Source organism: Arachis stenosperma, chromosome 2, assembly GCF_014773155.1.
Source record: "Arachis stenosperma cultivar V10309 chromosome 2, arast.V10309.gnm1.PFL2, whole genome shotgun sequence".
In the NCBI taxonomy this organism is placed as follows: Eukaryota; Viridiplantae; Streptophyta; class Magnoliopsida; order Fabales; family Fabaceae; genus Arachis; species Arachis stenosperma.
In genome coordinates this window covers 104,250,468-104,277,980 of record NC_080378.1, presented here as the reverse complement: position 1 = coordinate 104,277,980, position 27,513 = coordinate 104,250,468, and the positions used below count along the sequence as shown (strand labels likewise).

The following is a 27,513-nucleotide window of genomic DNA, read 5'->3' as shown; positions in this document are numbered from 1 at the left end:
TGAAAATATATATTTTAAGAGTGTTTTGAAAAAACTTGAGTTTATAAATTGATAAGGTCATATAGGTTTGGTGTGTTTATTTATATTTTATTTACTATTTTATTATAAAATACTTTTTTCGGTTCAACCACGGTCGAATCGGTTGAACCTATAAACCAGTAAACCAGTAACTAAAGCGGTTCGATGACCGGTTTGGTTTTCAGAACCTTGCAAAAAATCCTAACCTACTACGGCACTACCCCTCCTCTCACTCGCTCTGAGCCAGCAGCCCCTCTTCTCTTTCAGCCAGCAGCAACAGCAGCAACAGCAGCTACCGCCTCCGCCGTCGCCGAACTCTTCTTGTCAGCCAGAGGGTGCCTCGTCGCCGGCAGTGACAAACAGAGGGTTAGCTCAAAGCTCTTGGCCGTCCATTCTCTTTTCCTCTACGACATCGCCTTTACACTTGCAGATCGAAGCTCGTGGACGTCTTCACTACATCGTCTTCGTCTTCTTTGTCGTGGACTTGCAGATCGAAGTGCGGTGGGTTGGATTCCTCCATCGCTGGTCAGTTTGTTCGATCCTCGTCTCTGTCTCGTCGTTCTTCCCTTGCCGGTAGTTAGGTTTCGTTCTTTCCTCACCGCCTGTTTCGCTCTTCCTTCGATGTCAGATTGATTCGTCTATAACTCTGCTTCATTTTTTTGTTAATTTCTATTAATTTGAGTTTCTGTATTTTAATGATTCAAATCTTTGTTTGCTTCAATTTATAGTTGCTTATTTTATTAATTTTATTGAGTTACTGAAATCTGATTCTTAGTTGCTGTTTCTTTTTTTGTTTGTTGTGTTCTGAGTTGGGGTGAGTTGTTTTTCTCTGTTTGTTGTGTTCTGACTTCTGAGTTAGTGTTGATGGTGGTATGATGGCCGTGTTTGGATTAATTGTGTAATTTTTGTTTTTGGATTCTCTGATTTTTTCTATTTTTAAATTATAAAAAATTATTTTTAAAGATTTTCTTATTTTATAATTTTGTTGCTAATTGATGAGGATTGCCGATTACTTGCGAGAACTTAGGGGAGAATAGTGTTGTTGCTGTGTTAACTATTAAGTCATTAGGTGTGTTAAGATTTTGGTTTCTATAATTTTATGAAATTGGAATAATTGTTGATGGTTGATTTTAGGAAATATGGCATAATTTTGTTATGGTGTTTTACTGCTCTCTTGAATTTTGATAAATTTTGATGGATGATAGTTGTTGGTGTTATGTTAAATTTTCTAACATAATTTTATTGATGATTGATGATATTTTATTAAATATTTGAAATTATATATTTAAATTTTAAAAATTTTATTTAATATTTTTTTTTGGTGACTAATTTTATTTAATATTTAATTAAATCAGTTGAACCCCAACTGAACCTAGGTCGAACTATTGAACCAATAAATCAGTCACTTTATCGGTTCATTGACAGATCCGGTTCTTACAACTTTACTTCTAACTTCTCACTTCTCACTTCTCACTTCTCACTTCTAAGTCTTAATTATAATTTTTATTTAAAATTTATATTAATAATTAATAATTTAACAATTAAAATGTACTCTATAATACTCTTTCACTATGGCGGTTGACGCAAACCCTATTTAATTGTTTCAAATTTTAATTGATGATGGTTACTTGATTAGGGATAGAAGCGTATTTTACCGTTTAATCTTTTGGGAAAGTCTAGGAGGCCAGCAATTCTATTGAATTTTGGCCAGCATGTAACCAGCAGAGAAATGTGAGCCATTGGATAAAATCTCACACTAATCTCACACCATCAAATCATCATTGATGACTAATTGATGGCTAACAATCACAAAAGTTGCTGGCCCCTAGCATTGCTCTGATCTTTTTGTTCTTTACAATGTTATCAATATTCAATGGCCCTTTGTGAACCCTAAACTTAGTAAACTCGGTGAACTCAACTACACTACGTACGCTCTCCTTCAGTCAGTCTCGCTCGCTTCGCCGCACTCTCGCCGGACGGGGCAGTCGAGTACCCCCTCGCCGGAAAGTTCCAAACCTTTTGAGTTCAATGCGGCACCAAACTTACTTCTTCGTTTATTATTCTCCCGTTTAACCGTTTTTCGCATGTATATCAATTAAGAACACTAAAACCCTAAGCTCCTTCTATCTTTCATTGCAAACTCTAATTATCCAAGTCCAATAGAATAAGAAGCGATGTCTACGCTAGAAATTGAAGCTCGAGAGTAAGTTCCCTTATTTCTCGTTTATTCCTTAAATTAAAAAAAAAATATTTTAAAGTTTAAATTTTTTAATCTGTACATATGTACTGTCTAGTTGTAACATACTTTATCCTTTGATGATTGATTTTTGTTGTCATTTTCAGTGTCATCAAAATTGTGCTTCAGTTTTGCAAAGAAAATTCCTTGCATCAGACATTTCAGACACTTCAGAACGAGTGCCAGGTTTCGTTGAACACTGTGGATAGCATTGAAACCTTCGTTGCTGATATTAATAGTGGAAGATGGGATGCAATATTGCCTCAAGTTTCTCAATTGAAGCTTCCAAGGAATAAATTGGAGGATTTGTATGAGCAGGTATTTCTCTTTAATCACTTCCATTCATGGTAAGCATTCTGTTTCCCTTCTTGATTTATCATAAACTCTCTAATTTATATGAAAAGATGATGATAAGTTTCTCACTCTCTCTTTGTGTGTGTGTGTGTGTTTTTTTTTTGTTTGGGGGGAGAAGGGGGGGGGGGGGGGGAAGAGGATAAAAGAAGAATTTCACTATAGTGAAGGTGGGGGTTTTGATATTTTGGAATTTCATAAAATTTTGCCTTCTACTCTACATTTTTGTGATGCTCAAAGCATCAACACTCTAAAAATGTTATTTATGTTAGTCATGTTACTAGTATTTTGAATTCATTCGAAGCTTCATTCAAATGGTTACAGATTGTATTAGAAATGATTGAACTTCGAGAATTGGATACTGCACGTGCAATTTTAAGGCAAACACAGGTGATGGGTGTCATGAAACAGGAGCAACCTGAAAGATATTTGCGTCTTGAACATCTCTTGGTCAGAACTTATTTTGACCCGAATGAGGTACTGATCACTATTTACATTTTTGCAATTGCCTGTTCTCCAAATCAATCAATGTTTCGCTAATTTCTTTTTCTACTTTTTTTAATTTTCTGCTTAGACTATGTCATGGTCAATTGTCAGTTTGTGACTTTTTATGCATGATAAGTTCCTAGATTTTTTGTTTGTTTTAGGTTGGTAGTATATAGTGTTCCTATGTTGGGGAAAGTGGATTGCTCTTAAATGAGGTATGTGTGCTTTTGAAGTTTGGATAGACAAACCTGAAAAATAATTGACACTTAGTGATGTTTGATGATGTTAAGGTATAGAACTATTCACATGTTTCTACGCAACTCTAGCATTTGGAGGTACTAGTTACTATGATCAAGATTGGATCCCTATTTGACCCCATTCGTGTAACTAGAAGCTAAAATTTAGCCCAACGTAGGGTGATTTTTGTAGTCTAACCGTCAAATCTATAGAGACTCTTATGTGTGGGGGAGTGTATTCAATGTCATTGGGATTTGGCAAACATTTATGTTGGTTATTGAGGGCCTAACATAAACCACTTCTTTTGTCTACACTTGAGATTGGCTATGTAAAAAGTTTTCAACAAGCTTGACATAATTAAGCTATAGTTAAGCTTATTTATGACTATTAGATTATGTAGAGATAAGAGAGGAAGAGGTTTTGAATATTTTGATAATAATTTGCTAGAGGAGTGCAGCTTTTTTTATTTTTTATTTTTTAAGAAAAAAATATAATATATTTCTCATTGACATTGTTATGTCTTCTTTATTGTAATTACTATGTAAATAAAAAAGCTATTAAAAAATATTATTAAAATTATAATAAATATATTGTTCGATTCAATATATTATAAATTCTATGAAAAATATTAATAATTAAAAAAACGAGGCTCAGTAGTGCCTATTAAGCAACTAGTGAAGTGCTACTACGGCTAGCATACTAAATACAACGATTTGATTTCTTTCTCATGTTTTATTGAAAAATAAATACCATAATCTTCATGTATTATTGTCATGTTTTCTTGAAAAATGAATAGGTCTGAATTGTGATCTATCTGACAGGCTTATCAAGACTCAACAAAAGAGAAGCGGCGTGCGCTAATTGCCCAAGGTTTTTGTCTTCTACTTTACTGGTAGTTGCTATATCTGATTGTAATGAATATTTCTATCTTGGTTGGAATTTTAAAATGAACCCTCCTCTGATTGATAGAGAACCAGTTTGTTGCTGGAGTTCTGTTTTCTGTTTTCATTTTGTTTTGTTAAAAGTGATGATGTGAAAAATTTGTGGTCTGTTAGGTTTGAGGAAACCAATTCCATTTTTATACCTTGTTATCAATTTTGTTTAGTTGGACTTCTTTCATTTGCAAGATCCTTTATAGGATAATTCTAGGATTGTTTCTTTTAAGGATGTAATGGTTTGGAGAATTCCTTATCATTTGAACTGGTGGACTGCTTTCCTTTTTCTCTTTTGGTGATGGGCTGTCCAGCTTCCCTTTTCATTTTTTCTTGTTGAATGAATTGTGTTTTTTCTAGCATTTTGATAGGGGTTCCTGTGAGGATTGAGAAACTTTGCAAAAGATAATAGAAGAGATAAAATACCGTTTGTTGTATAATATGTTTACACTCAAATATGTGCCCCGGAGATAAATTTCTTATGGTATTGTGTTTACAAACGTTGCTTATACTCCTACCTTTTCCATAGCTATATAATACTGTAGTAGAATACTAGCATTCTAATTATGCTATACACTATAATAATCATTAATTAAATAAAATTCAATTTTCTTGCTATAAGTGTGTTGTAAGATTGTGGGCAGCATTCAGTGAACGTTCAACCGTTCAAGTTCTTAATTCAAACTCGAGTCTCAAATTTAGTTTACTAATTCTGTAAAAAAATGTAGAAGGTATTGAGATTTTAGTCTAAACATGACTGAAATCAGGATTGTTTTAATTACTCTAATATTAATCTGCCCCAGGTAAATTGTATACAAGCATCGAACCATACACAAAAGAAAATTTCAGTCTAATATAATTCAGTGGCTCAAGTTCATAACCACCAAGGTGGTTCTTAATATTGTGGGTTTATTTTTCTCATTTATGATTGTATAAGTACATTGTGCCATTTTATATTGCTTGAAAACTGGAACTAACTTGCATTTTGAATTTCAGCTCTTGCTGCTGAAGTTACTGTAGTCCCTCCGTCTCGATTAATGGCTCTAATTGGTCAGGCTTTGAAGTGGCAGCAGCATCAAGGTAATCACCCAGTAATATGTTGATGTCACTTTGAAGTGTGCATTTGTATCCGATTCACTATTTGCAATTTTGTTTTTGTTTCAGTTCAGTGCAGGACATCAACTATTCTACTTTTCTTCAACTCATCGATGCGGTGTTTTCCTTTGGGATCTTTCAGGGTTACTACCTCCTGGAACACAATTTGATTTGTTCCGTGGAACAGCTGCTATGAAACAAGATGTAGATGACATGTACCCGACAAATCTCTCACACACAATAAAGGCATGATTAATATATGTTTTAATCAATTGTTTTAGTTATATTCTTAAATGGATGTGAACATCATTGGAGATATAAAGAAACAAATCTGCAAGGCCACATGATTTCCTGCAAATTTGTGCCAAGGAAGTTTTCATGTAATGCTGCAAAGATAGGACTGATGGCACAAACAAGTGTTATGTTTTTTTTGGGTTTGTTTAAAGTATTATCTATATAACATTTTTTCTTCCTTTTAGTTTCAAGAATGAATATTCTGTTATAAACATGAGTAACACATTAACCTTGTTTGAGGTTAGGTATTTTTATTTATTATACAGGAACTGTAGAAACATACATTAATCTCTATTGAGCTATAGGTTATATGACATTTGGTAGGAGTTTAGTTTTAGGAAGGTGAGGTGATGGGGAAGGAGGAGCTGTTTTGTTTTCTGGTGTTCAAGCTTTAACCATCACTTGTTTATGCACCTGTTGCTGTGGTCGCTAAGGGGTATTGTCCAAAGATGTACATGGGTCCAGATAATCTGGCACTGATTATCTAATTTGGCAGGTCTCTAGTAGATGTTGGTTTTGTAGTTATTAGGGTAGTTATGCCATCCTTAAAGCCTTTGAACTACAATCTGTTTTAGTATTGCTAATTGGTATACGATGGTCATTCCTACTTCATCATTATTTATCTTTTGAAAAGTCACGGTTGTTTGACCTTGTATGTATGTCGCATTTTAGAGGTTGCCTTATGCTTCTAGTTTGTTTCTCTATTTGTCATCCATACTTCCATAGTAAAAGTTGTTATTCCTTACTAGCTCCTTTTTGTATAATGATGGTGGACGGTGCAGAATCTGACCCTTATCGCTTGTGTTTTTCCTGTATGCTTGTTTAGTTTGGGACAAAAAGTCATGCAGAATGCGCTTGCTTTTCACCAGATGGGCAGTTTCTTGTATCTTGCTCGGTTGATGGGTTTATCGAGGTATGCAAGATTAGAATATTTAATGTTTTTGGGATAGGAAAACTAATATTGAAATATTTTAATTTCTTTAGAATTTTTATGAGCTTCTTTCTTAATTTGTGGACAAATTTCCAGGTCTGGGATTACTTAAGTGGAAAACTAAAGAAAGATCTTCAGTACCAGGCAGATGTAAGTGAGTTTGTATTTGAAATTTTGAGACTAAGTAGAATGTATTTTGATGAATTTTGAAATAGCAATTTGGCTAATACGTTTCCTTAGGTTGTGTTTGGATGAAGTATTCTAAAATTTCAGGGAATACATGGAAATTCAAAGGGTTCGATTAAATTCCCTTCAATTGCACAATTTCTTATTTAGATGAAATAAATATATTACTTGCATTTAATATGACTGACTTTCCTCTTTGTTACTTTTTGGTACTTCAATTTCCTTCTTAAAATCCCTTGAAATTTGTATGTCCCTTCATTTATATCTGCAAGTACAATATTTTACCATGAGATTTCAAATTCTCTCTAAAATTACTTAGCCTTCTTTAATTACTCCATCCAAAAAAAAAAGTGGAATTTTCTGAGCCTCAAATATCTCTCAAACCTTTAGTGTCCCTTGCACCTATGCATTTATTGATTCACTGGAAGCTGTGGAAAAAATAATGCAGTAGTCTTGGTTGCCAATTTGGAACTACTGCCATAAATGCAGAAATGATTTATTTATTTATTTTTTCCATTTCCTTGTAACTTTCAGTATGCATGGGGTTTGTTTTGTGATGTAGTACACGGATTAGACCTTCATCAGAGCTTTCCTGTTGAGTTGTTCTGCATGAAAACATCGTGATTCACGTAGCCGAGTTTTAAAACTATCAATACTAACAAGACATGCTTACCTTCTGGAACAAAGTAGTTGCACATTGAAATAATATGTTTGTGCTTTATGGAAGGGAATTTTGTATAGTATTGTGTACAGTAAGTCTAGTCATTTTTTGCATTGCACCTTGTCTGATTCTATTAACTTACAGGAAGTGTTCATGATGCATGAGGATGCCGTGCTTTGTGTAGACTTTAGCAGAGATTCAGAGATGCTTGCATCTGGATCACAAGATGGAAAGATCAAAGTGAGTGTTAATTGTCTGCCTTTTATGGTTTTGAACTATCCCTTTGATGAAATTCTAAAATGAAAATAAGAGGAATTAAATAGCAACTGATCATAATACTATTGCAAATTTTTACTATCTTTGTCTTTATGCTTTGTTTCTAAATGAAGCTTTATGTTCATTACCATATCTAGTCCTCCTAGTTAATTGTATGCCACTCTATATGGTTTATGGTTATTCCAATATGTTTAATCATCTTTTATCTTTGCCGCAATTGCTGTAAATTCAAAGTGTGTTAACATTGTTCACCTGATCTGTTAATAAGTGGAACTTTAATCTGTATAATTGGTCGTTCATTTCAGGTCTGGCGTATAAGGACTGGTCAATGCTTGCGGCGTCTTGAACGTGCACATTCCCAAGGTGTGACAAGCCTTTCCTTCTCTCGTGATGGAAGCCAATTATTGAGTACATCATTTGACAGCACAGCAAGGTCCATATTTCATTAACCATTTATGAGCCTAGAGCCTTCATGGAATATGTTAGGGACTTGGTAGGGAAGGGAAATGCTTATTAGGGAGTAAGAGCTTTAGATGGTACTATTATTTACACTGCAGGGATTGCTAGTAAAATTTGCTAAATTGTGTGCAACTAATTATATTTTACACAACTTATTATAATCTTTGACTCTAGAGCTATTTGATATTTTATTATAATTTCTTTAATAAAATGTTAGTAATTGCTAATGCAATTGTTTCTGGTGATGTAATATAGAATCCATGGTCTCAAATCTGGAAAGATGTTGAAAGAATTCCGTGGGCATACATCTTATGTGAACGATGCAATTTTCACAACTGATGGTAGTCGTATCATTACTGCATCCAGTGATTGTACAGTGAAGGTCAGTTATTCAGCAACATATGTGTGTCGCATAATAATTCTTGGATATTCATAATAATTCTTTTCCCTCTACTAATTGTAGGTCTGGGATGTGAAGACAACAGACTGCATACAAACTTTTAAGCCGCCACCTCCTTTAAGAGTGTGTATTTAATAACTTTCCATTATTACTGCATAGAAACTTCAATCTACTATCGCATCTCTCTAAATTTGTTGTTCTGCCTAAGTTTTGGTTCTTTTGAATTTTTTAGGGAGGTGATGCTTCTGTCAACTCTGTTCATATTTTCCCCAAGACTACTGACCACATTATTGTTTGTAATAAAACATCATCAATATACATCATGACACTTCAAGGACAGGTAAATATTATATAGTGGATGACTTGTCATTTTTTATACTTGATTTAGGGGGATATTGCTATGAAGATTAATGTGGCTGCAAAAGTATTTTCCTTAATGTTCATGGTTTCTGTTGAAAATATCTATTTCTGCATATACATGGGGTGAAATTGGGAAATTTACTGAGATACACAAATTCTCTATAGTCTTGCTGTATTTGTTTCTCTGCCTTTTAATTATTTTGAAATTTTTCATATTTAAGAATTAATAGTCATTACATTACTATATTGGAGTCAGAAGGTACTTGCTTCATATGATGTCTTACCTCTCCACTTTTTATTAGTTCTAATAACAACTAAGCATTGTTATATGGTATGGGGTCATGGATAGTGCTCTATGATATTCATGTTTAAGCTATTAATATTTGACAGTGTACTGAGTGTTCCAAAACATTTCTTGGCAATAACCTAAAATACCATCCTGTCCATGATCCATGTCATAAAGATTTGACAAGTTTTTAATCTTAGCTGTTGATGGCCAACCACAATCCTCTTTATCTTGGCTTGGGATTAACCAACCAGCTTTAGTTTAGGATTGGTTCTAAATGTCATAGTATGAAACTCATAGGTTTGGAGTGATGAAGGTTACTTATACTTTCTAGTATAAATATATCAATCTACTACATTTATGTAGTTTTCCTTGCAACAGTTTGATGGTGCAATTGCGCAACCATTTTATTCATCATCTTGTTGATAGATTATCACCATATTTCTTTTCTCCCTCTCCTTTTCTATACAAATGAAATTCAGTTTTCATGTAATTTAAATATAATAATGCTGCAAGTTTTGGAAATTATAACTTAACTTTTTTAACCAAGGTAATTGAATTTTGAAGCTTTTTGTTTTATTTTCTAAATGATATGTATTTTTAAGATTAATTTATTATTGTATGTTGTTGAAGATGACACTATATTACATGTTTACAATATATTTAAAGATTGAGACTAAAATGCATGTAATGGATGTTGCAGGCATTGTGATTGTGGTTTTATTCAATTCTCAATGGGATATAAAGGCATATTGTCATAAATTGTGATGTTGTGATGGGATTAGAAAATCTAACTGTACAATTGAATGGTTGAAGTGGATTTTGATTTTTGTTGAAAATCGACAATAATACATATGTACTTGTACTTGTAGTACGTGCTATTAAGATAAAAAATGAGATTCCCATACTGCATGAGTTATGAAATTGAATCATTATTCTTCAAACTATGATAAGAGAAAGCGTGTTAACTACTGGATTTTAGGCAAGTTGGTGCCTAAGTTTGTTAGAACATTTCTGTGAATGCTATCTGATCTAAGTGGTCCTACTATTCTGTGAACATTTCTGGTCCTATATTCTAAGCGTGTTTTTCTTTGTCAAACGTGTTAGGTTGTTAAGAGCTTCTCATCTGGTAAAAGAGAGGGTGGCGACTTCATTGCTGCTTGTGTTTCACCTAAAGGAGAATGGATTTATTGCGTCGGTGAAGACAGGTGTATAGATTTATACTTCTTATTTTGTTCTATAATATTGTCTCTTCATGCAAGATGGAAGACAAAGATGTTATACCATGCCTTAGCCTTATTACTCAGACTTTTGTGCTTGCTATATTTTCGGTTTTTGAAAATAAAGAGCTTAGCTTAATCCTTAATAAACTTCAGAAAATGATTTTCACGAGATTTTCCAATTTGTAATTAAATTTTTATTTGAATTAATCCTCCTTAGTTTTACTTCCAAATTGTTATGTTAATTCTTTGGGAGATTTGAAAATTAAATGCAGGAATATGTACTGCTTCAGTCACCAATCTGGCAAATTAGAGCATCTGATGAAGGTATGTTGCTTGAGATAGCCTGACATTAGATTTATAAATTTCTCTCAAATTAATTTTTATTTTCCAGAAACAATATAACATTGTGATATTGTTTATATAAGGTACCATTGTGTTAGTTGATCTATAAGCTAGCATATTTTTTATACTTTTATCTTCCAGCTGTATCTTGGAGTCGAGCCAATCCAAGCACTCAATAAAATAAAAACTTTTTAAAAATTGTATACAAATATCAAATTCTTTCGAATTTTATAGAATACTTTTTTTTTAATAATAATATGGTACTTTTTCCATTAAAATAACCAATCCAAATGATATTCAAGGTACTTATTCTATATATTGTGTTTTCTCCACCACCAACACAACTTATGTTTATCTCTTGATACACAACTTTTTCACGGTTAATCATATTCTCTCTGGTTAATGATAGGTCCATGAGAAGGAAGTTATAGGCGTCACCCATCATCCCCATAGGAATCTTGTTGCAACTTATAGTGAAGACTGCACAATGAAGTTATGGAAGCCTTGATCTTCGTCTGCCCTCTATTGTAACCTCCATAAGCACAAATGAAAATCATATGAATACATGTTTCCCGTTTGTAGCTGTACAATGTTTTTTCTTTCTCTTATTTCCATTTTGTAGCTTGTTAATTCTTACGCTGCCATTGGGAATTGTAGGTGAGATTGTACTTTTATTTATGATTTATGGTTTATCGTCTTGTTAAAATTAAAGGAAAAAAAATTGAAATTAAAATCCCTGGAACTTTTTATTTAGAGATTACACATCAAATAAAAAACTCAACTCATTACAAAGATATGTTTCCAATTATTCAAAACATTGGCCATGATAGAGCGGCGAAAAGGACGGGGTAGGAGGTTATTGACAAGGTCCAAGGGAGGTTAGATAGCTGAAAAGGTAGGCTGCTTAAATAAGGCAAGAAGGTTATGTTTGGTTAAGTTGGTGTTGACTTTCATTTCATTGTATAATATGTAAGTAGCCGTCTTCCCCTCTTATGTTTGTGAAAAAATTGATTTGAAAATGTAGTAATTTTTTTGGAAGGGTCAGATTGATGGGAGAGAATTACCCCTTGTGAATTGGACTAAGTTGTGGCCTTGAGAAAACACGGAGGCCTAAGGGTGAGAGATTCTAGGCGTGCCGCCGGTTAGTGGGTGTGTCTACCCAAGATATGGATAGAACTATAAATTTGAGATTTTTAACTTTTAATTTTTATAATTATCCTTCAAATTCTTAAATTTTTCTTTATCTATTTTTCCTTCCATTTCCAAAATATAAAAAGTTTAATCTCTCATCTTCTTTTCTTGTCATTCCGACTACCACCACCTCTCCTCTTGTTGTACCACTAGTCTGCCGCCGCATTTTTTCCTCCTTTCCTTCCATTGCCTCTCTTTCTCCTTTGGTCTCTCCTCCCTTTCTTCCACCCAGACCACCGCTACCACTCCATCCCTTCCTCCTTTTTTTTCTTTCCTCACTTTTTTTTGTCTCTTTACGGTTGTCTTTTCTCAGTGGTCACCTTTTGCAGTTGTTGCCTCTGCTTCACTTTTCGTCGACGATCCAGATCTGCGCACCGTTTTTTCGTCTGTCACCACCTTTTTCGTGCGCTGTGTTTTTTAGATCCGTACTTTGTTATCATGTTCCAGATCCGTTCTCCCTTCTGGCACTATTTTTTTGTATAATTTAATTTTTTTATTTGTTTGAATTTTTGTTAAAATAATTTTGTATTAACTTTGTTAGATTGGATTTTTTTGTTAATATTTGTTAGATTAAATTTGTTATTCAGTTTTAGATTGTTATTGGTAGTTATTTTTTGTTGAGATGGTGGCTGATTGTTAATAGTGGTAGTTTGGTGTAGTGGTAGTACTGATAACAGTTTGCAATAAAGATAATATTATAATTTAACATGATTGTGATTTGCGTCTTCTGTTTTGTATTTGTATACCAAACAAGTTTAAAAAATTTGTCTTGTTGTGTCTGTGTCTTCAGTGTCTATGTATTAAAGGATACACAAAACAAACAGCCTAAGTGTGTTAAGATTATTTTTTTGAAAAAATTTGTTTGGCAACTTTTTCACTGCAAAGAGAAATTATGGGTATAACTCTTAACTTAAAGATATCTGTTTGTTGGGAAAGATTTTGTAGATGTTGTTGGGCTTTTTATGTTTGGAAAAGTGTGATAAAAGCGTTCAATAGCTTGAAAGAGGGCTTTGCGTGGTGCTGTGGTACTTTGGATTAATCTTTGTGGTTTGATCAATGGTCTCTTTTGGGTAAGTTTGTGGACTTAATTGCTTATGTTCTTATAACTGACTTCCACCTTTATCTTGATGACGTTATTTGCAATGGTCGATGGGATCTTAGTAAGCTTTATTCTCATCTTCCTCATCATATTCACGTCTCTAATTGAGTTGTCTGTTCCTGGTAACAATCATTATGACCTAGGCTGGGTTTGGATTGCTACCTCAACAAAGGAGTATTCTTCTAGAAGTGGATATCTTTGGCTGGCGAAAAGAAAATTTCACTGGAATAAAAGCGAAGATTGGAATTGGTTATGGAAGACTTTCGTCTCGGAGAAGATCAAGTTATTGATCTAGCTTTCTTTTCACAATGTTGTCCCCACTGATGCGTTCCATTTCAAGCGAAAGTTAACATCGAATGATATTTGCAAGAGGTGTGGTGCTCATTCTAAAACAATTTTGCACTATTTTAGAGATTGCGATAGGGCCAAAGCAGTTTGGAATATCTTCGACCCTTTCGTTCATTGAGACTAAAGAATCGTTCGATCTAGTTCCTTGGCTCAAACAGGGCATATCAACTAAGGACTGCCTCTTCGCATTGGGAATATGGTGGATATGGAGGCATCGATGTCATGAGGTTGCCAACTTGAAAAAAGTTTAGTCCGATAAGAAAGTGGCGATCCTAGCTAGAAATATGAGTTTTGATTTTAGAAACCTTCATTACAACCGGTTTATCTATTTAGACATTGAGAGAAAATTTAAGTGGGAGCCTCCACCCAATGGCACCTTTAAGGCCAACTGCGATGCTAGTGTTCTTTAGAGAGTCCAACGAACTGGTTTTGGTTGTGTTTTGAGGGATGATAGAGGGAGATGGGTGCTGGGCCATTCAGATACTCTTCCTTTCTAGTCTGTTTGTCGTTGTGAGCTGCTGACTTCTTGGCAAGGGCTAATGTTAGTTTGGAAAATTGGTTACACGAGTGTTATTTGTGAGACAAACTCGCTTGATGCTTATCTTGTATTGAGTAACATAACCTACCACAAAATACATGGAAAAAGAATATTGTGTTAAAACTCAAAGATCTTTTGTCCAAAGACTGTGAGATCCATTTCCATCTTATTCGAAGAGAAGCTAATAGTGTCGCTGATTGGTTGACTAAATCTGGAACAAGTGATTCAGCTTATGTTTTTTGGATCAAGGTTGGTATAGATTTGGAGCAAATCCTGGTACAGGATGCTATCGGTTCTAGCTAGTTTAGCTTAGGTTGTGTTTTGTTTTTTTGTCTTTTGATCTTTTTCGTCACAAAAAAAAGGTGGTGAAGCTTATAATGTAAGATCATCTTGAGTAGGGCAATTTATTCGAATTTCTATTTATGATTTATTTGTCATAAAAAATAATTTTACATTAATTTTTTTATTACAAACAGTAAATAAAAATTTAAAGTATTTCATTTTTTCTCCATTAGAAGGAATTAAATTTAGTTTTTATTATGGTCTCAATTAAATAAAGTTACTAAAATTAATATAGTTATATTTTTTTATAATAATATTATTAAAATTTATAAATTAAAAAAATCACTATTATAAAAGATTAATATTTAAAAAATTTAATAATTTCATAAATAATAATAATAATACATAATATATAATTCGAGTTTAAACTAATTTACAACATTATTTAATGAAAGACGGTCTATTGTTAACGACGCATATCGTGAAATTATTATATATATTCAAAAATAAAAGAAATAATTCATTTCTCCATTTTATCTTTGTCTTTTTGTTTTTGTAAAATTGGTATATGTGTTCAATAATAATAATAAAAAAAAATCATGTCTCCACTTAATCTTTGCCCTCTTTTTTACCTTTTGAATGCATTAACAAAAAATGTCCAATATAGGACAAGATAAGGGGATACATGGCCAATGAGCCTTAACTCATATGGCATATCTCTCCCTTTTCACTTCAAATGTCTCGAGTTCAAATTCTGACAATTACAATCCAAGAAAAAAATATGATAAATGTGTGAGGAGTATGTAGGTATGTTGTGCACTTAAAATCAGTTTTGAAAACCGGATCAGATCGGTCGGTCGAACCGATTCAATCGGAAACCAACAAAAAAATAATGCAATCTAATATATAAAACCGTAAAATAAAAAACCGTTCATAAACTGCTGAATCAGCCGGTTATCAGTAGGTTGGACCGGACCGGAACCCAGCCGGTTTACAGAAAACGACTTCGTTTCCTTCCTTGAAAGGGAAAAAGTTGCACGCTTTATCCCTCATACCCCCTTCCCCCCTTCTCCAACTCCTTCCTTCAGCAAACCCTAGCCTCCACCAAAGAAAGCAAATCCTAGCCTCCACCAATAGTTGTCGCCGTCTGTTGGATGAGAGACTGCTGCCGCCGTCCATCGCACTCAAGAACTTCCGTCTTCGTGCTCTCGGGCCTCTCGTCGGATCCTCCACGTCGGGTGCTCGCATCTCGCCGTTTTCCTCTGTGCTCGGCTGCTCGCGCCTCCCTCCGCCAGTGAGTGCTCGAGCTGTGCGTGTTGGTTGCTGCTCGTCGTCCGTGGTTGTCTCTGCTCGATTCTGCCTCCCAGTCTCACTCGAGTCTCGTCTCAGTCACTGGCATCTCGTGGTTCGTCTGTCTCGTCGCCGGCGGCAGAAGCAACTCCTGGGGTTGTCTCTTGCTTCGTCGCCTTCCGTGGGGTGGTCGCCGACTCGCCGTCGACCGTTGGTGAGTCCCTGCACCATCGCTTCCCTGTTCTCTTTTTTCAGATTTCCCTTCTCCCTGTATTTTTGCATGTTGCTGAATTGCTAATCAAATTTGCCTTGTTGCTAATCTAAATGTTGCTGTAAATCGGGACTTTACTTGGATTTGTTAAATTTGTTGCTTCCCAGTCACAGAATCAGAATAGAATACTCAGTCAGTGCTTGGTTGATTGGTTTTGCTCACTGATTGTATTTGATGATAAATTTTAAATTGATAACTTTTAAATTTTAAATTTGCACTGCGTGTTACTGATTCACTGTTCCTTCAGTCCTTTTTGTTGTTGTTAATCATTGTGATGAGCTTTATTAAAATTGGGTTGAAAACTGTTGAATCTTTTTTCATTTTTCATTGTTCTTAACTTCTGTTCTTATTAAAAAATTTGCAATTGGTGATCTTTTGATTTATTATATGCTTCATGTTTTTAATTTCACTCTGCTTCTAGGCTTTGAAATCTGTTTATGATAACTGAGATGCAATTATTTAGTTGGATAACTGATGTAATTATTGAGTTCAAGAGATTGAGTTTTTGATTTGCAAGGTGATTTTTGGTTGATTTTTTATTTAATTTGGTAATGGTGTTTATGATTGGGGTTATCTGGTTTTCATTCTTTTTGAATTTGGTAATAGTGTGATTACTTGTTGCTGTTTGTAATGTTTGTTGCTGAATGATGATTGTTCTTTCTTGCCTCTGTTTAGTAATGTTTATTGAAATTTTGTACTTTTTCAATGCATATTTTTATATGTGTTATTAGTCAAAGTCATGTCAAGGCCATGCAAATTTATTCAATTCCTCCTACTTCAAACTGCTTATGCTACTTCTCACTATTTCTGGTGTGTAACTTGTATACTTCTGCATGATTCTCTTTTGATTCCACACAAAGTTGATGAAAAAAACTGATTTTGTTATCTGGGGTAATCTTATTCTGTTTCTGTCTATGTTTTTTTGCTAATGGAACATTCTAGTCTAGTTGTTTAGTGATCAGAATGTTATTCCTTCTTAGCTTCATGGAATGAAAGAGAAACTACATTGCATCCTCAGAGGAATCAAAAACCATTAGTTAATTTATATATTATTCATTTTAGTTATATGATTCTATCAATTTGGTTGTGTACTTATTCTTCTTATTCAGCATAGGAATTTAAGCATTTTATTTTTCTGATATTTCAAAACTGTTTTTCTCAAGAGACATTTATAGTTTTAAACAGACAAGTGGTTCTGATTTTGGAATCAACTATGGACAAATAGCCAACAATCTTCCCTCTCCATCACGCGGTTGCTGTTCTAAAACGGTTTTTCCAGTTGAACCACCAGTTGGACTGGTTGGACCAGTGAACCAGTAATTAAAACGGTTTGATGACCTGTCATTTATTTGATTTGATTTATATAAAGAGTCAAACGAGACATGCATGTAACCAAATTCAATTTAGGATATATATGTAACTTTTTATTTAATTCTCTACGTAAATTACCTATTTTATAAGATCATTTTATTGTTTGTATGTTTTGAAATTTGTTTTATTAAAATTATAATCTTTAAGGTCAAAATGACTATTTTGATTTGTTTTATCAAAATTTATTATTAAAATGTTGAACTTTAATCCATATTGTGATTAAGTATTGCTGTAAAGGTAAAAAAATATATATATAAAATATTCATCTATTAAGATTTTAAGGACTTACTCGAAAGAGGAAATGGAAACTCGCAACCCTTTCATTCACTAGGGTTTTAGGATGCAACCCTTTCATTCACTAGGGTTTTAGGATACAACTTTCACTCAATCTAGGGTTTTCATTCTTCACATTCTCACACGCCACCCTCATCCTTCGTTCATGAAATCCATCGCTTCAATAATCTCGTCTCATTGCCGTTTCTGCCTTCACTTTTCGCGCCGGCAGAAACCACGGTGGCTGAACTCCCCTCGACCAAGCATCAAATTAGGTTCTCTCTCTCTCTCTCTATAGCTGCCAATAGTGAGTTCCAATATTCTATTACTTGTTTTATTTTTGGTCTGTTATTGGATTCTGTACTCGTCTCTAGTGATTATCTTGTTCTGCTTTTGTGTCCTAATTCTCGTTCCATCTAATCTTTTGACACTTTTTGAGGGATGCATTGAACAATCCAACAGTCTCTCTGAAAAAAAATAAAATGAATCAGTGTCAGGAAAAGAAAAGGATATCACCATTGTTGCTGTTAGGGTGAATCTCGTGGATAATGTTGTTCTTGTTCTTGTTCGTGTTATTAAGTAGGAAGTAGTAGTAGTAGCTTGAATTTGATGTAAATTAAATTTTATTTCTTTAAGGCTTGAGTTTATATCATTTGGTTGTTGTAATTATTCAACAGATGAAGTTAGTAAAGAGCAAATTAGAGATTGTTATGCTTAATTTGTCATTTTAGATTATATGCATTTGTTTGTGCACTGTACATCAGAGCCAAAGTGCTCTATTCCATGCTTTTAGAATTTGAATGACATGAAACAAACTTGGCAGTTGGTGTTATTGAATTCCGAAGCACAATTGATTGAGGTTGTTAGGGAACCCGCATTCTTAGCACTTTAGGCAGTGCACTTACCGTGGTCCCCCTCCCTTCTCATGTCCGAAAAGCTAATTTTATTGTATGTTGTATGTTTCTTAATTTTCACAGTACTCTTATGATTTCATAATCCTATAAGCGCTGACATTGTTATTTGATGATGTATGTGTATTAAGTTGTTTGATTTCAATTCTGTCATTTAGAGTTGTGGTTTGTTGCTCATTATTTTTTGCCATCTTGGAACCTTCATGATCCTTGCATGAAATCGGATGTTTCTTGTGTTATATATCTCTTTGTAACATCTGTTAAATTGATTGCACCAACAGTTTTACCTCATTTATGTTGCAGAGTTGCTTGTGAGATATGAGTCTGATATCTCAAAATGCTCGCACTAAAGCTGAGAAGACCCAAAAGGAGGAGGACACCAAAGAACCTCTCAATCATGAAGAGGTTGAGGATGGGAAAGATTCTGATGATGAAGCTCTGAAGGCAAAGAAGAGGAAGCGAGAACAGTCAGAAATGCAACAAGTGAGAGAAATGAAAAAGCTGGAAAGCTTTTTGTTTGGCTCTCTGTATTCCCCTGTTGAATTTGGAAAGGAGGATAATGAAGTAGAAATTGGGGATAAAAAGAGCTCGGATTTGTTTTTTACTGACCGTTCTGCAAATAATGTGCTTTCTATTTATGAGGAAGATGCTGACATTTCAGAGGAAAGTGATGATGATAGGGCTGCCGTGCAGAGAAAACCTGTGTGGGTGGATGATGAAGAAGAAAAGGCCACTATTAACATAGCAAATGTTAACAGGTTAAGGAAGTTGAGGAAGGAAGAGGATGAGGATTTGATTTCTGGTTCAGAGTATGTGTCAAGATTGAGGGCTCAGCATGTAAAGCTGAACCCAGGAACTGATTGGGCACAGATTGATTCGAGGTCCAAAATAGATAGATCTTCTGATGATGAGTCAGATGAAGAAAATGAAGCTGCATTGAACCAAGGTAACAAGGATGTGGATGATATTCTGAGAACAAATGAAGACCTGGTTGTGAAGAGTAGCTCGAAACTACTGCCCGGACATGTTGAATACTCAAAGCTAGTTGATGCTAATATACAGGATCCATCTAATGGCCCAATAAATTCTGTTCAGTTCCATAGAAATGCTCAGCTCCTTCTTGCTACAGGATTGGACAGAAAGCTTAGATTTTTTCAAATTGATGGCAAACGTAACACCAAGATTCAAAGCATCTTCCTTGAAGATTGCCCCATTCGGAAAGCTGCTTTCTTGCCAGATGGATCTCAGGTTATCTTATCGGGAAGACGAAAGTTTTTCTATAGTTTTGATTTGGTTAAGGCCAAGGTTGATAAAGTAGGTCCTTTAGTTGGTAGGGAAGAGAAAAGTTTGGAAAATTTCGAGGTCTCGCCTGATTCTAAATTAGTAGCTTTTGTGGGTAATGAGGGTTACATTTTTTTAGTTTCGACAAAAACAAAGCAATTGGTTAGTACCTTAAAGATGAATGGAACAGTTCGATCCTTAGCTTTTGCAGAAGATGGACAGCAGTTGTTGAGCGGTGGCGGTGATGGCCAGGTTTACCACTGGGATCTGAGAACAATGACTTGCATGCATAAAGGCGTAGATGAAGGCTGCATAAACAGCACAGCTCTTAGTACTTCTCCAGGTGGAAAACTTTTCGCAGCTGGTTCAGACAGCGGAATTGTGAATATTTACAATAGAGAGGAATTCCTCGGGGGCAAGAGGAAGCCTATCAAGACCATTGAGAATTTGACCACTAAAGTAGATTTTATGAAATTCAATCACGACTCTCAAATATTAGCAATCTGTTCAGGCATGAAAAAGAGCAGTTTGAAATTGATACATATCCCGTCATATACTGTGTTTTCCAACTGGCCGCCGCCGAATGCAAGCCTGAGTTACCCCCGCTGTCTTGATTTTAGTCCAGGTGGTGGTTTCATGGCTGTAGGAAACTCTGCAGGAAAGGTGTTATTGTACAAGTTGCACCATTACCAGCATGCATAAAATCAAATTTGGAAGCTCTCTCAAGGTTTGAGAGTAAATTTTTGTATTGTTATTTGTTGTCCGGGCAGGTTTCTGAACTCAGGTTATTGTTGCATTTTTGTCATAAACTAATGAAGCATCATGTGTTTGTATGCAAGCTATAGAAGGAGAAAACTAGCTTCAAGTCTTTTATTGATTGTTTGACATTAGCTATATTAACTAGATACCTAGATGAGCTGTTATGTTATATCTGTACACAGTCTGGGTTAAATTGATATTACTAAATGCCACTTCTTGGCACTTCGGGTACTGAAAGCAAGGTAATAGCCAATAACTAATAAATAAAAAGGTGAGTGCTACCAAGGCAGATAGATGAAATATTTTGATTATTTTCATATAGACGTTGTTCAAGACTTTGCTAGGGTTTTGAGTCTTCAAGAATAATTAATTTTCATATTTACACAAATATAATTTCCGATTCCATAAAATCTAAATTTCTAATAGAAAGGGTGGGTATGTGACATTTACTTCATATATTTTCAATGTATATTCTATCTTTCATATTCGTAGTTCATATGAGTGATTGGTTTTTAATATATATATATAACTTGAAGTAAAGAGAAATTCTTATATATCTATTAAAGAGGAAGAGTGATTTTCCATACTAATTGAAGGTGAACAAATATTTTTTTTAAGTCAAATTCTAATTATGTCTTTCAAAAAGTATTTTTTTTTTTTTTAATAGCAGGTATATGAAAATTTTATAAAAACCAAGAAATTTTTTTTTATAAACAACACATAAATATTAAAAAAAAACATAATTTTTCTTAACAAGAATACAATAATTTTTGAACTAAAACACAAAAATTATATAAATAACAAAACATAGAGAAGAAAAGGAAAAAAAAAAACAAAGTAGCAGCAACAAGGAGCAGCAAGTAGAGCAACAAGAAGTAAGGACAAAAGAAAAGAAAAAAGAAGAAGCAACAAAAGAAGAGGAGAAATAAAGAAGGAAAGAAGGAAAAAAAACGTAAAATCCTTTTTTTTAAAATTATTTGATTAAAAAATAACTAACAGTTCTCTTATCTCAAAATAGTAATGACAAAAGAGAAGTTATAATTAAAAAAGATACATGAGTCATTATAATTTTTTTTTTCTTGATTATGAGTTGTTATAATTAAACGTGGAATAAAACTTTTGTAGTTCACAATATACAAAAATTCATGGGACGACATATTTAAATCAACATTACTTTATGTAAATGTTTTTACAACAAATATTTTGAAAAGATTTTTTTTTTTTGCTTCACAATAAGGAAAGAGTAATGACATGACTAATAAAATTTGTTTTTTTTTTAATATTTTGCCAACAAAAATATTTTTATATTAAATTTAAATCTTAAATTTTAATAACTAATGTTGATGGTTGAAGAAATTCTAGGAAGGACTGATTTTAATTCAGTTTTCATAGTAGATCCAATATGTTTGCTTGTCAGAAAAATTGACAATTACTTGAAAGACAAGAATAAATATTTATATTGTCAACCACGATTCTTTTCTAATACACTTTGTACTAGAGGAGCAACAATCTAACTTAAAATAAAAGGTTATGGGGGTATATTTATATACGGAGAAAAAGCACAGAGATAAACAATACTATAAAGTACTGCAGTTGTTGGAAAATAAAGAGGAGCAAACAATTGTGATTGGAGATTTTAACATGATCAAAGCACATCAAGAGAAATTAAAAAAGGCAGGAGACCAAAACCAGCAGCTACGCTTCAAAATTTTAATGACTTCATCAACAAATGAGAGCTGGTGGATTTGGGTTATGAGGGAGACATATTTACTTGGTCAAATCGTCAATTTGGAGGCAATTTTGCAAAGGAACGACTTGATAGAGCACTGGTAACAACGACTTGGCGTTCATTATTTTCAGATGCCTTTGTCTTACACCTAGACGAGAATGGTTCAGATCATAAGCTGCTGTTGTTGTGCTCAAACAGAGAAGAGGGGTAATACATGAAAAAAACTAAACAAACTAGATAAATATAGTAAGAATAGTTGTCCTTAATCATTGTTTTATAACTAAACAAACTCTCCATGTTAACTCCACAAAACAAACAAGTGAAACAAAATTGTGGTGGAGAGACCATGAAAAATTTAGACATCTCCACTACTTGTGTCTAGAACCGGAGTAGTGATTGTCATTGGGATTTCTCCTGCCACTAAAAACTGCTAATGCTTTCCTTATGGGAGGATGGAAAGGAGCACGCTTATCTGTGTGGTGGGTGAAGACACTGCCTGATGCGAAAATGTCATCATCCTGTGAAGATTAAAGAAAAGAATAAATTAAGTAGCTATGGTTAGTATGAGTGCAAGTCTCCGAATGGGAATGATGACAGGAAGATGCAGCAAATTCAATTGGAAATGGAATCAGTGGCTATATAAGTAGTTTCAGCATGTATAGATGAACTACCTTCTTGCTAGCCTTCTTTGTTTTAGGATAAAGTACCCGTTGAGGAAGCTGATCTTCGCGGAGAATCAGGTTCTTTGTGACTGCATCCCTGCCGCACTTGGGTAGAGGCAGTGAAAACTGCAAATAAAACCATGTAAAAGATGCAATACATTATTTAAAAAAAATTGAACATGTAGCTCTAGAAAACAAACCAAGCTCACCTTTGTACCACGTATTGTTACTCGAGGTCGACGGGCTGCCATCACTATACCATTTTCACCAACGGTAACAGCTACCTTACGTAGGGTACCACCATTTCCACATTTTGGACAGAAAATCCTCCCAATATCAGCAGTAACAGTGCAGCAGGCATGACACATGAGTATCCATCTGGACAAATAATTTGAGACATAAGCTCATAGGAATTGCCATATTGTGATTCAAAGAATATATTATTAAACTACACGCAAACAGTAGATGTCATAAGTCATTATGTAAGTTGCAAATAGTGATGATTGGCAATTTGTAAAGACATAAGCATTTAAGAAGCTTAAGTAAATTACCTGTGCAGTTGGTGTATCTGTGAACCTCCAGGCGCCAGCAACCGCAAACCCATCTGGAGAAGAACATTTTGCATTGCAAAGTCACCTGTTACACAGGCTACACTTGATTCAGATAATGGTCGAACCATCCAATTTTGTTCACTACTATCATCATCTGCATATGACAAATCAGTAGCTTCACTAGTCTGGCTTGCATGATCCAAGTGGTTTGATTCGCCGTTGAATGTATCTGTCTCACCAGGTTTAGAGAAACCTAGGTTTTGTTCATGATCAAGAACTTCAGGTGAACCTTCTAGCATCATTTGCTTCATAAGGGCAGGGAGCGTTTCATTACTTTCATTCTCTTCCATTATCTGATCATTCGTAGAAACACCACTTCCAATATGGTTTTCGTCATTATTTTGATGAATGTGCTGAGACGAAGCTCCAGCATCTTCAGTAACATCATCGGCATTTTCTTCCAAATCTTGCTGCTGATCTTGATTACTGGATGTGTCATACAACTCACGTCTAGCTTTCCTTCGTAGAAATCTCCTATGAGTACTTCGGCTGACAGCAGGCATCCAATCACCCTCGTCGCCATCAACTTGTCCTTGGGATGCATCAATTCCAGCAGCCACCATGATCTTCCCTTCAATATTTATCTCCTTTTTCTTAGGCTTACTTGATCCTAACTCAAGATGCTGTTGAATATATGAGGAAGTTTTGCTTTTATGTTCCGCTGAACCGTCTTCTAAATGACCTTCTTGAGAAACAACATTCAGGTTTAAATCCCTCAAAGGAAGGATCCTTGAATTGGAATTCGACTTGTCCTCAGCTTGATGCTCCAATGCTTCCCACTCCTCCATACTAGGCACATTAGAACCCCACCCTGGCATGTCCTTCTCAGGCAACCTCGGAACATTCACCGTTTGAACAGGAGGTGGACTTTCCCTGAGATTTTGTGTCCCATGGATTTGAGCCTCCAAAGTGTAAGTCAAAGCTATGAGTTTGAGATCAACATCTGAAAGAGTTTGCAGGTCACCAGTAGCCCTAGCAAACTTGACAACTACAGCATTCCATTGGTAATACGAGTTAGAAGCCAATACACACTATCAGTTCACAAACAATAATACATAAGCTATCAATCATAATATAACATCTAGATTGAATTAAAAAGCAACAGTTTTGAACATTAAATTAATGTCCAAGATAATTTCACTAGAATTTCATATTAAATTCTGTGGAACATATTCACTTGTATTGTCCAATTTAACAACACATTCAAAGATTAATGCTTAATGCGTAATGAGTCCTTATTTACACCCACATGCAAATCATAGACTCATAGTTTATGAAAGAGTTTACCTTTGTTGATAGCTTCAGGAGTGGGCTCCATGGTATCGATAGTGAAGGGAAGGAAAGAAAGTTTGTGGCGTGAAACAGGGTCACGGATTTCTTCCATGACTTCAGGGACGGACACGAACTTGTCGGCAAGGCTGTGAAGCTTCTCCCCGCCATCAATGACGGCGTTGGCATCAACAACGGCCACAGAAACGCCGTGGGCAGATTTGCTGCTCTCGACTAAGCCTCGACCATTTTGAATGGATTGTTGCTGAGGTGGCTTTGCAGTTGCCTGATTCTTCAGCACGCTGCTCCAGCATGATGATGATGATGCTGCTGCTGCTGCTGCTGCTGGTGGAGGTTGATCCTCCATGTTGATCCTCCTTGATTAAAAAAAATTAAATAAATAAATAACCTTTTCTGACCACGAAAGATTTGAGTGCTGACAAAACTAACCGAAAAATAATTAAACTAATTCTATACCCATGAAAGATATATTTTGTTTGACAAAAATAACCAATCGTTATTTGTTTTGATTCCGTTAAAACATCATATTAAATTTCTAGATTACCCTTCATCCTCATCTTTAACCTCTTGATTTTGATAAGAGAGAGACAGAGAATGCCAAAAAGCAAAATCATTGCCAAACTCTTTCCCTTCAACTAAAAAATAACAATGAACAAGTAGAACGAAAAAATTCAATAGAAAACATATAGTATAGAACACAGATTGAACAGAAGGTGTTTGAACATGATTTGGCTTTAGCTTGTTGCTCTTTTTCTCTTTCTTCCCTTTCTCTTTTTCTTGTTTCCTTTTTCTTTTTCCTTTCGCCCTAGTCTTTTGAAATCTACCAAACATAAAGATGATGAAGAAGAAGAAAAATAGCAAGGTTCTGAAAATTGGACCGGTGATCGAACCGTTCTAGTTACTGATTCATTAGTTTAATTGGTTCAACCGTAGTTTAACCGAAATAATTGTTTTATAATAAAATAATAAATAAAATATATATAAACATCATCAGCAGGAGATTCTTGATTGATACTACCATCCATAACTGAAATTACAAATCCTAAAAAGTAACAATTAACTATTTTAACACTCATTATATCACTATTGAACTCATCAAGAAAGTCACAAGAGATAAGAAAATTTTATTGAATTAACTAAACTAGCAACATATATTCCATCATCTTCTCATGTAGTTAATTGACTTAATTTAATTCATCTGTTTCTTCGTTGAACTAAAAACAAAGTTGAACAATTTATTCCTTTCCTAACAAAGCTGACCAATTTATGCTTTTCTTCATTGGGTTACAAACCAAAAATAACAAGCTATACGCCATCATAATTTTAACAAAGATTATCAAGCTTTTCCAGAAATTAACAAGGATTGTCAAACTTTTCAGCTTCAAAAATCAAAAACAAAAAATTACAATAGTGAACAAACTCAGAGTATGAGCATTGATCACAAAAAATTGATTTCTGAACAAAAAATAATTTCTGAACAAACTCAGAGTAGCCATTAAAAAATTAAAAAAAAAACAAAGAACAACAAATGATTTCTGAACATTGAGGAATGAGGAGTGAACAATGAGCATTGAGGAATGTCAATATGATTTCTGAACGAAAAATAAAAAAACGAAGAACTACAGCAGGGAGCAGAGCTAAAGCTAATCATTCTGTATTTCAATATGATTTCTGAACAAAAAATTGATAAACAACGAAGAACAGGAATAAAATGTTCAGTGAGCAGAGCTAAAGCTAATCATTCAGTGAGCAGAGCAGCCATTACCTTCGAGGGACAAGCACGACAGACGACTCAAAAGACGACGACGAGAACGACGAGGGACGGCTGGCAAAGCGCGACTGAGCAAGATGAGGGGTTGGAGCACGCCGACTCGCGAGCACGATGAAGAATCTGGCGATTGGCGAATGAGGAGAGAGGCTGGAGCACCACGAACAGAGGAAGATCTTGAGCGCGACGGACGGAGGCGGTGAGAGGAAGGCTGAGAATTAGGGGTGTGTATGGGACGTGTGAAACCGGGTTTGATGTGACTCAAATCCGATCTGAAATATATACCGGACTTATTTATTAGACCCGAATTTGACCCTAGACCTGATGAAACTTATACATTTTCAGGCCACGATTATATCGAGTAAAAACCGGGTGAAAATCGGGTCGTTAACATTACATTACCTTGATACCTTTTTATAAACTAGCATGTGAAAATATCCAAATTTTCAAGACTCCAACTATTATTTGACATGGTAAAATTCACTTAGAAAAATATAACAAGAACCAACTATTCTCTAAAATTAAAGTATAATCATAATCAATACTAATATTGTACAATAACATCAAATATTTAAATCAATACAAATAACACAATATTATGCATTAGCCTAAAATCTTATGCATTTTAAACATAAAATATCAACTTATAGTCTTATAATAACTAATAACACAAAATATTAAGGTTTATAATACTTAAATTCCACATAAGAATAGTCATCATCCATCACTAATAACACAAAATATTAATTGTGTATGATGACCGGGTCACCGGGCCGACTTCGGGTGACCCGAGCCATGACTCGGACCCGACCCGAAATAATGACTATTTGAGACCCTTACCCGACCCTAGACCCGATGAAATCACACCAAATTAGTCCCTAAAGTGCTCGGGGTCAGGCCGAGTCGGATCATGCACACCTCTATTGAGAATGACGGGAGAAGAAGACCCGACCCAAGACATAGGATCTATTTTGAGTATTTTGAAAATCTCGGAATTATAAGTATGTAAATATCTTATTTTTTGCCAATTTTAGATTTAAGGCTGAATTTGGAGTTTGATTATTTT

The 27,513-nt window shown here is 34.6% G+C and overlaps 3 protein-coding genes across 7 annotated transcripts; 2 read left to right on the top strand and 1 right to left on the bottom strand.

The window, feature by feature from the left end:
- Nucleotides 1-1,919: 1,919 nt before the first annotated feature.
- On the top strand, nt 1,920-11,451 carry LOC130961747 (suppressor of mec-8 and unc-52 protein homolog 1). The gene is made up of 16 exons (XM_057887745.1): nt 1,920-2,221; nt 2,362-2,572; nt 2,930-3,082; nt 4,150-4,198; nt 5,257-5,340; nt 5,498-5,601; nt 6,476-6,562; nt 6,677-6,730; nt 7,572-7,667; nt 8,009-8,136; nt 8,418-8,544; nt 8,626-8,685; nt 8,795-8,902; nt 10,316-10,416; nt 10,704-10,755; nt 11,183-11,451. The coding sequence occupies exons 1-16, from the start codon at nt 2,193-2,195 to the stop codon at nt 11,279-11,281; spliced, it is 1,542 nt and encodes a 513-aa protein (XP_057743728.1). The 5' UTR covers nt 1,920-2,192; the 3' UTR covers nt 11,282-11,451.
- A 3,833-nt stretch (nt 11,452-15,284) lies between these two features.
- Nucleotides 15,285-20,710, top strand: LOC130961106 (U3 small nucleolar RNA-associated protein 18 homolog). Of its 3 annotated transcripts, none has more exons than XM_057886787.1 (2): nt 15,285-15,735; nt 18,629-20,710. In XM_057886787.1, exon 2 carries the CDS (start codon nt 18,666-18,668, stop codon nt 20,328-20,330), a length of 1,665 nt encoding a protein of 554 aa, XP_057742770.1. In that variant the 5' UTR covers nt 15,285-15,735; nt 18,629-18,665; the 3' UTR covers nt 20,331-20,710. The 3 variants fall into 3 exon arrangements, with proteins under 3 accessions (XP_057742770.1, XP_057742768.1, XP_057742769.1); XM_057886785.1 differs by having other exon boundaries at nt 18,651-20,708; XM_057886786.1 differs by lacking the exon at nt 15,285-15,735 and adding an exon at nt 17,392-17,711 and having other exon boundaries at nt 18,651-20,710.
- Nucleotides 20,711-21,955: 1,245 nt separating this feature from the next.
- LOC130961621 (RNA-binding NOB1-like protein) lies at nt 21,956-26,674 on the bottom strand. 3 transcript variants are annotated; one of them, XM_057887590.1, is made up of 6 exons: nt 26,445-26,674; nt 24,677-25,035; nt 23,330-24,377; nt 22,988-23,156; nt 22,788-22,904; nt 21,956-22,634 (listed from the first exon to the last, which is right to left on the bottom strand). In XM_057887590.1, exons 2-6 carry the CDS (start codon nt 25,023-25,025, stop codon nt 22,485-22,487), a joined length of 1,833 nt encoding a protein of 610 aa, XP_057743573.1. In that variant the 5' UTR covers nt 25,026-25,035; nt 26,445-26,674; the 3' UTR covers nt 21,956-22,484. The 3 variants fall into 3 exon arrangements, with proteins under 3 accessions (XP_057743573.1, XP_057743572.1, XP_057743574.1); XM_057887589.1 differs by lacking the exon at nt 26,445-26,674 and adding an exon at nt 25,403-25,473; XM_057887591.1 differs by lacking the exon at nt 26,445-26,674 and adding an exon at nt 25,224-25,369.
- Nucleotides 26,675-27,513: the final 839 nt, after the last annotated feature.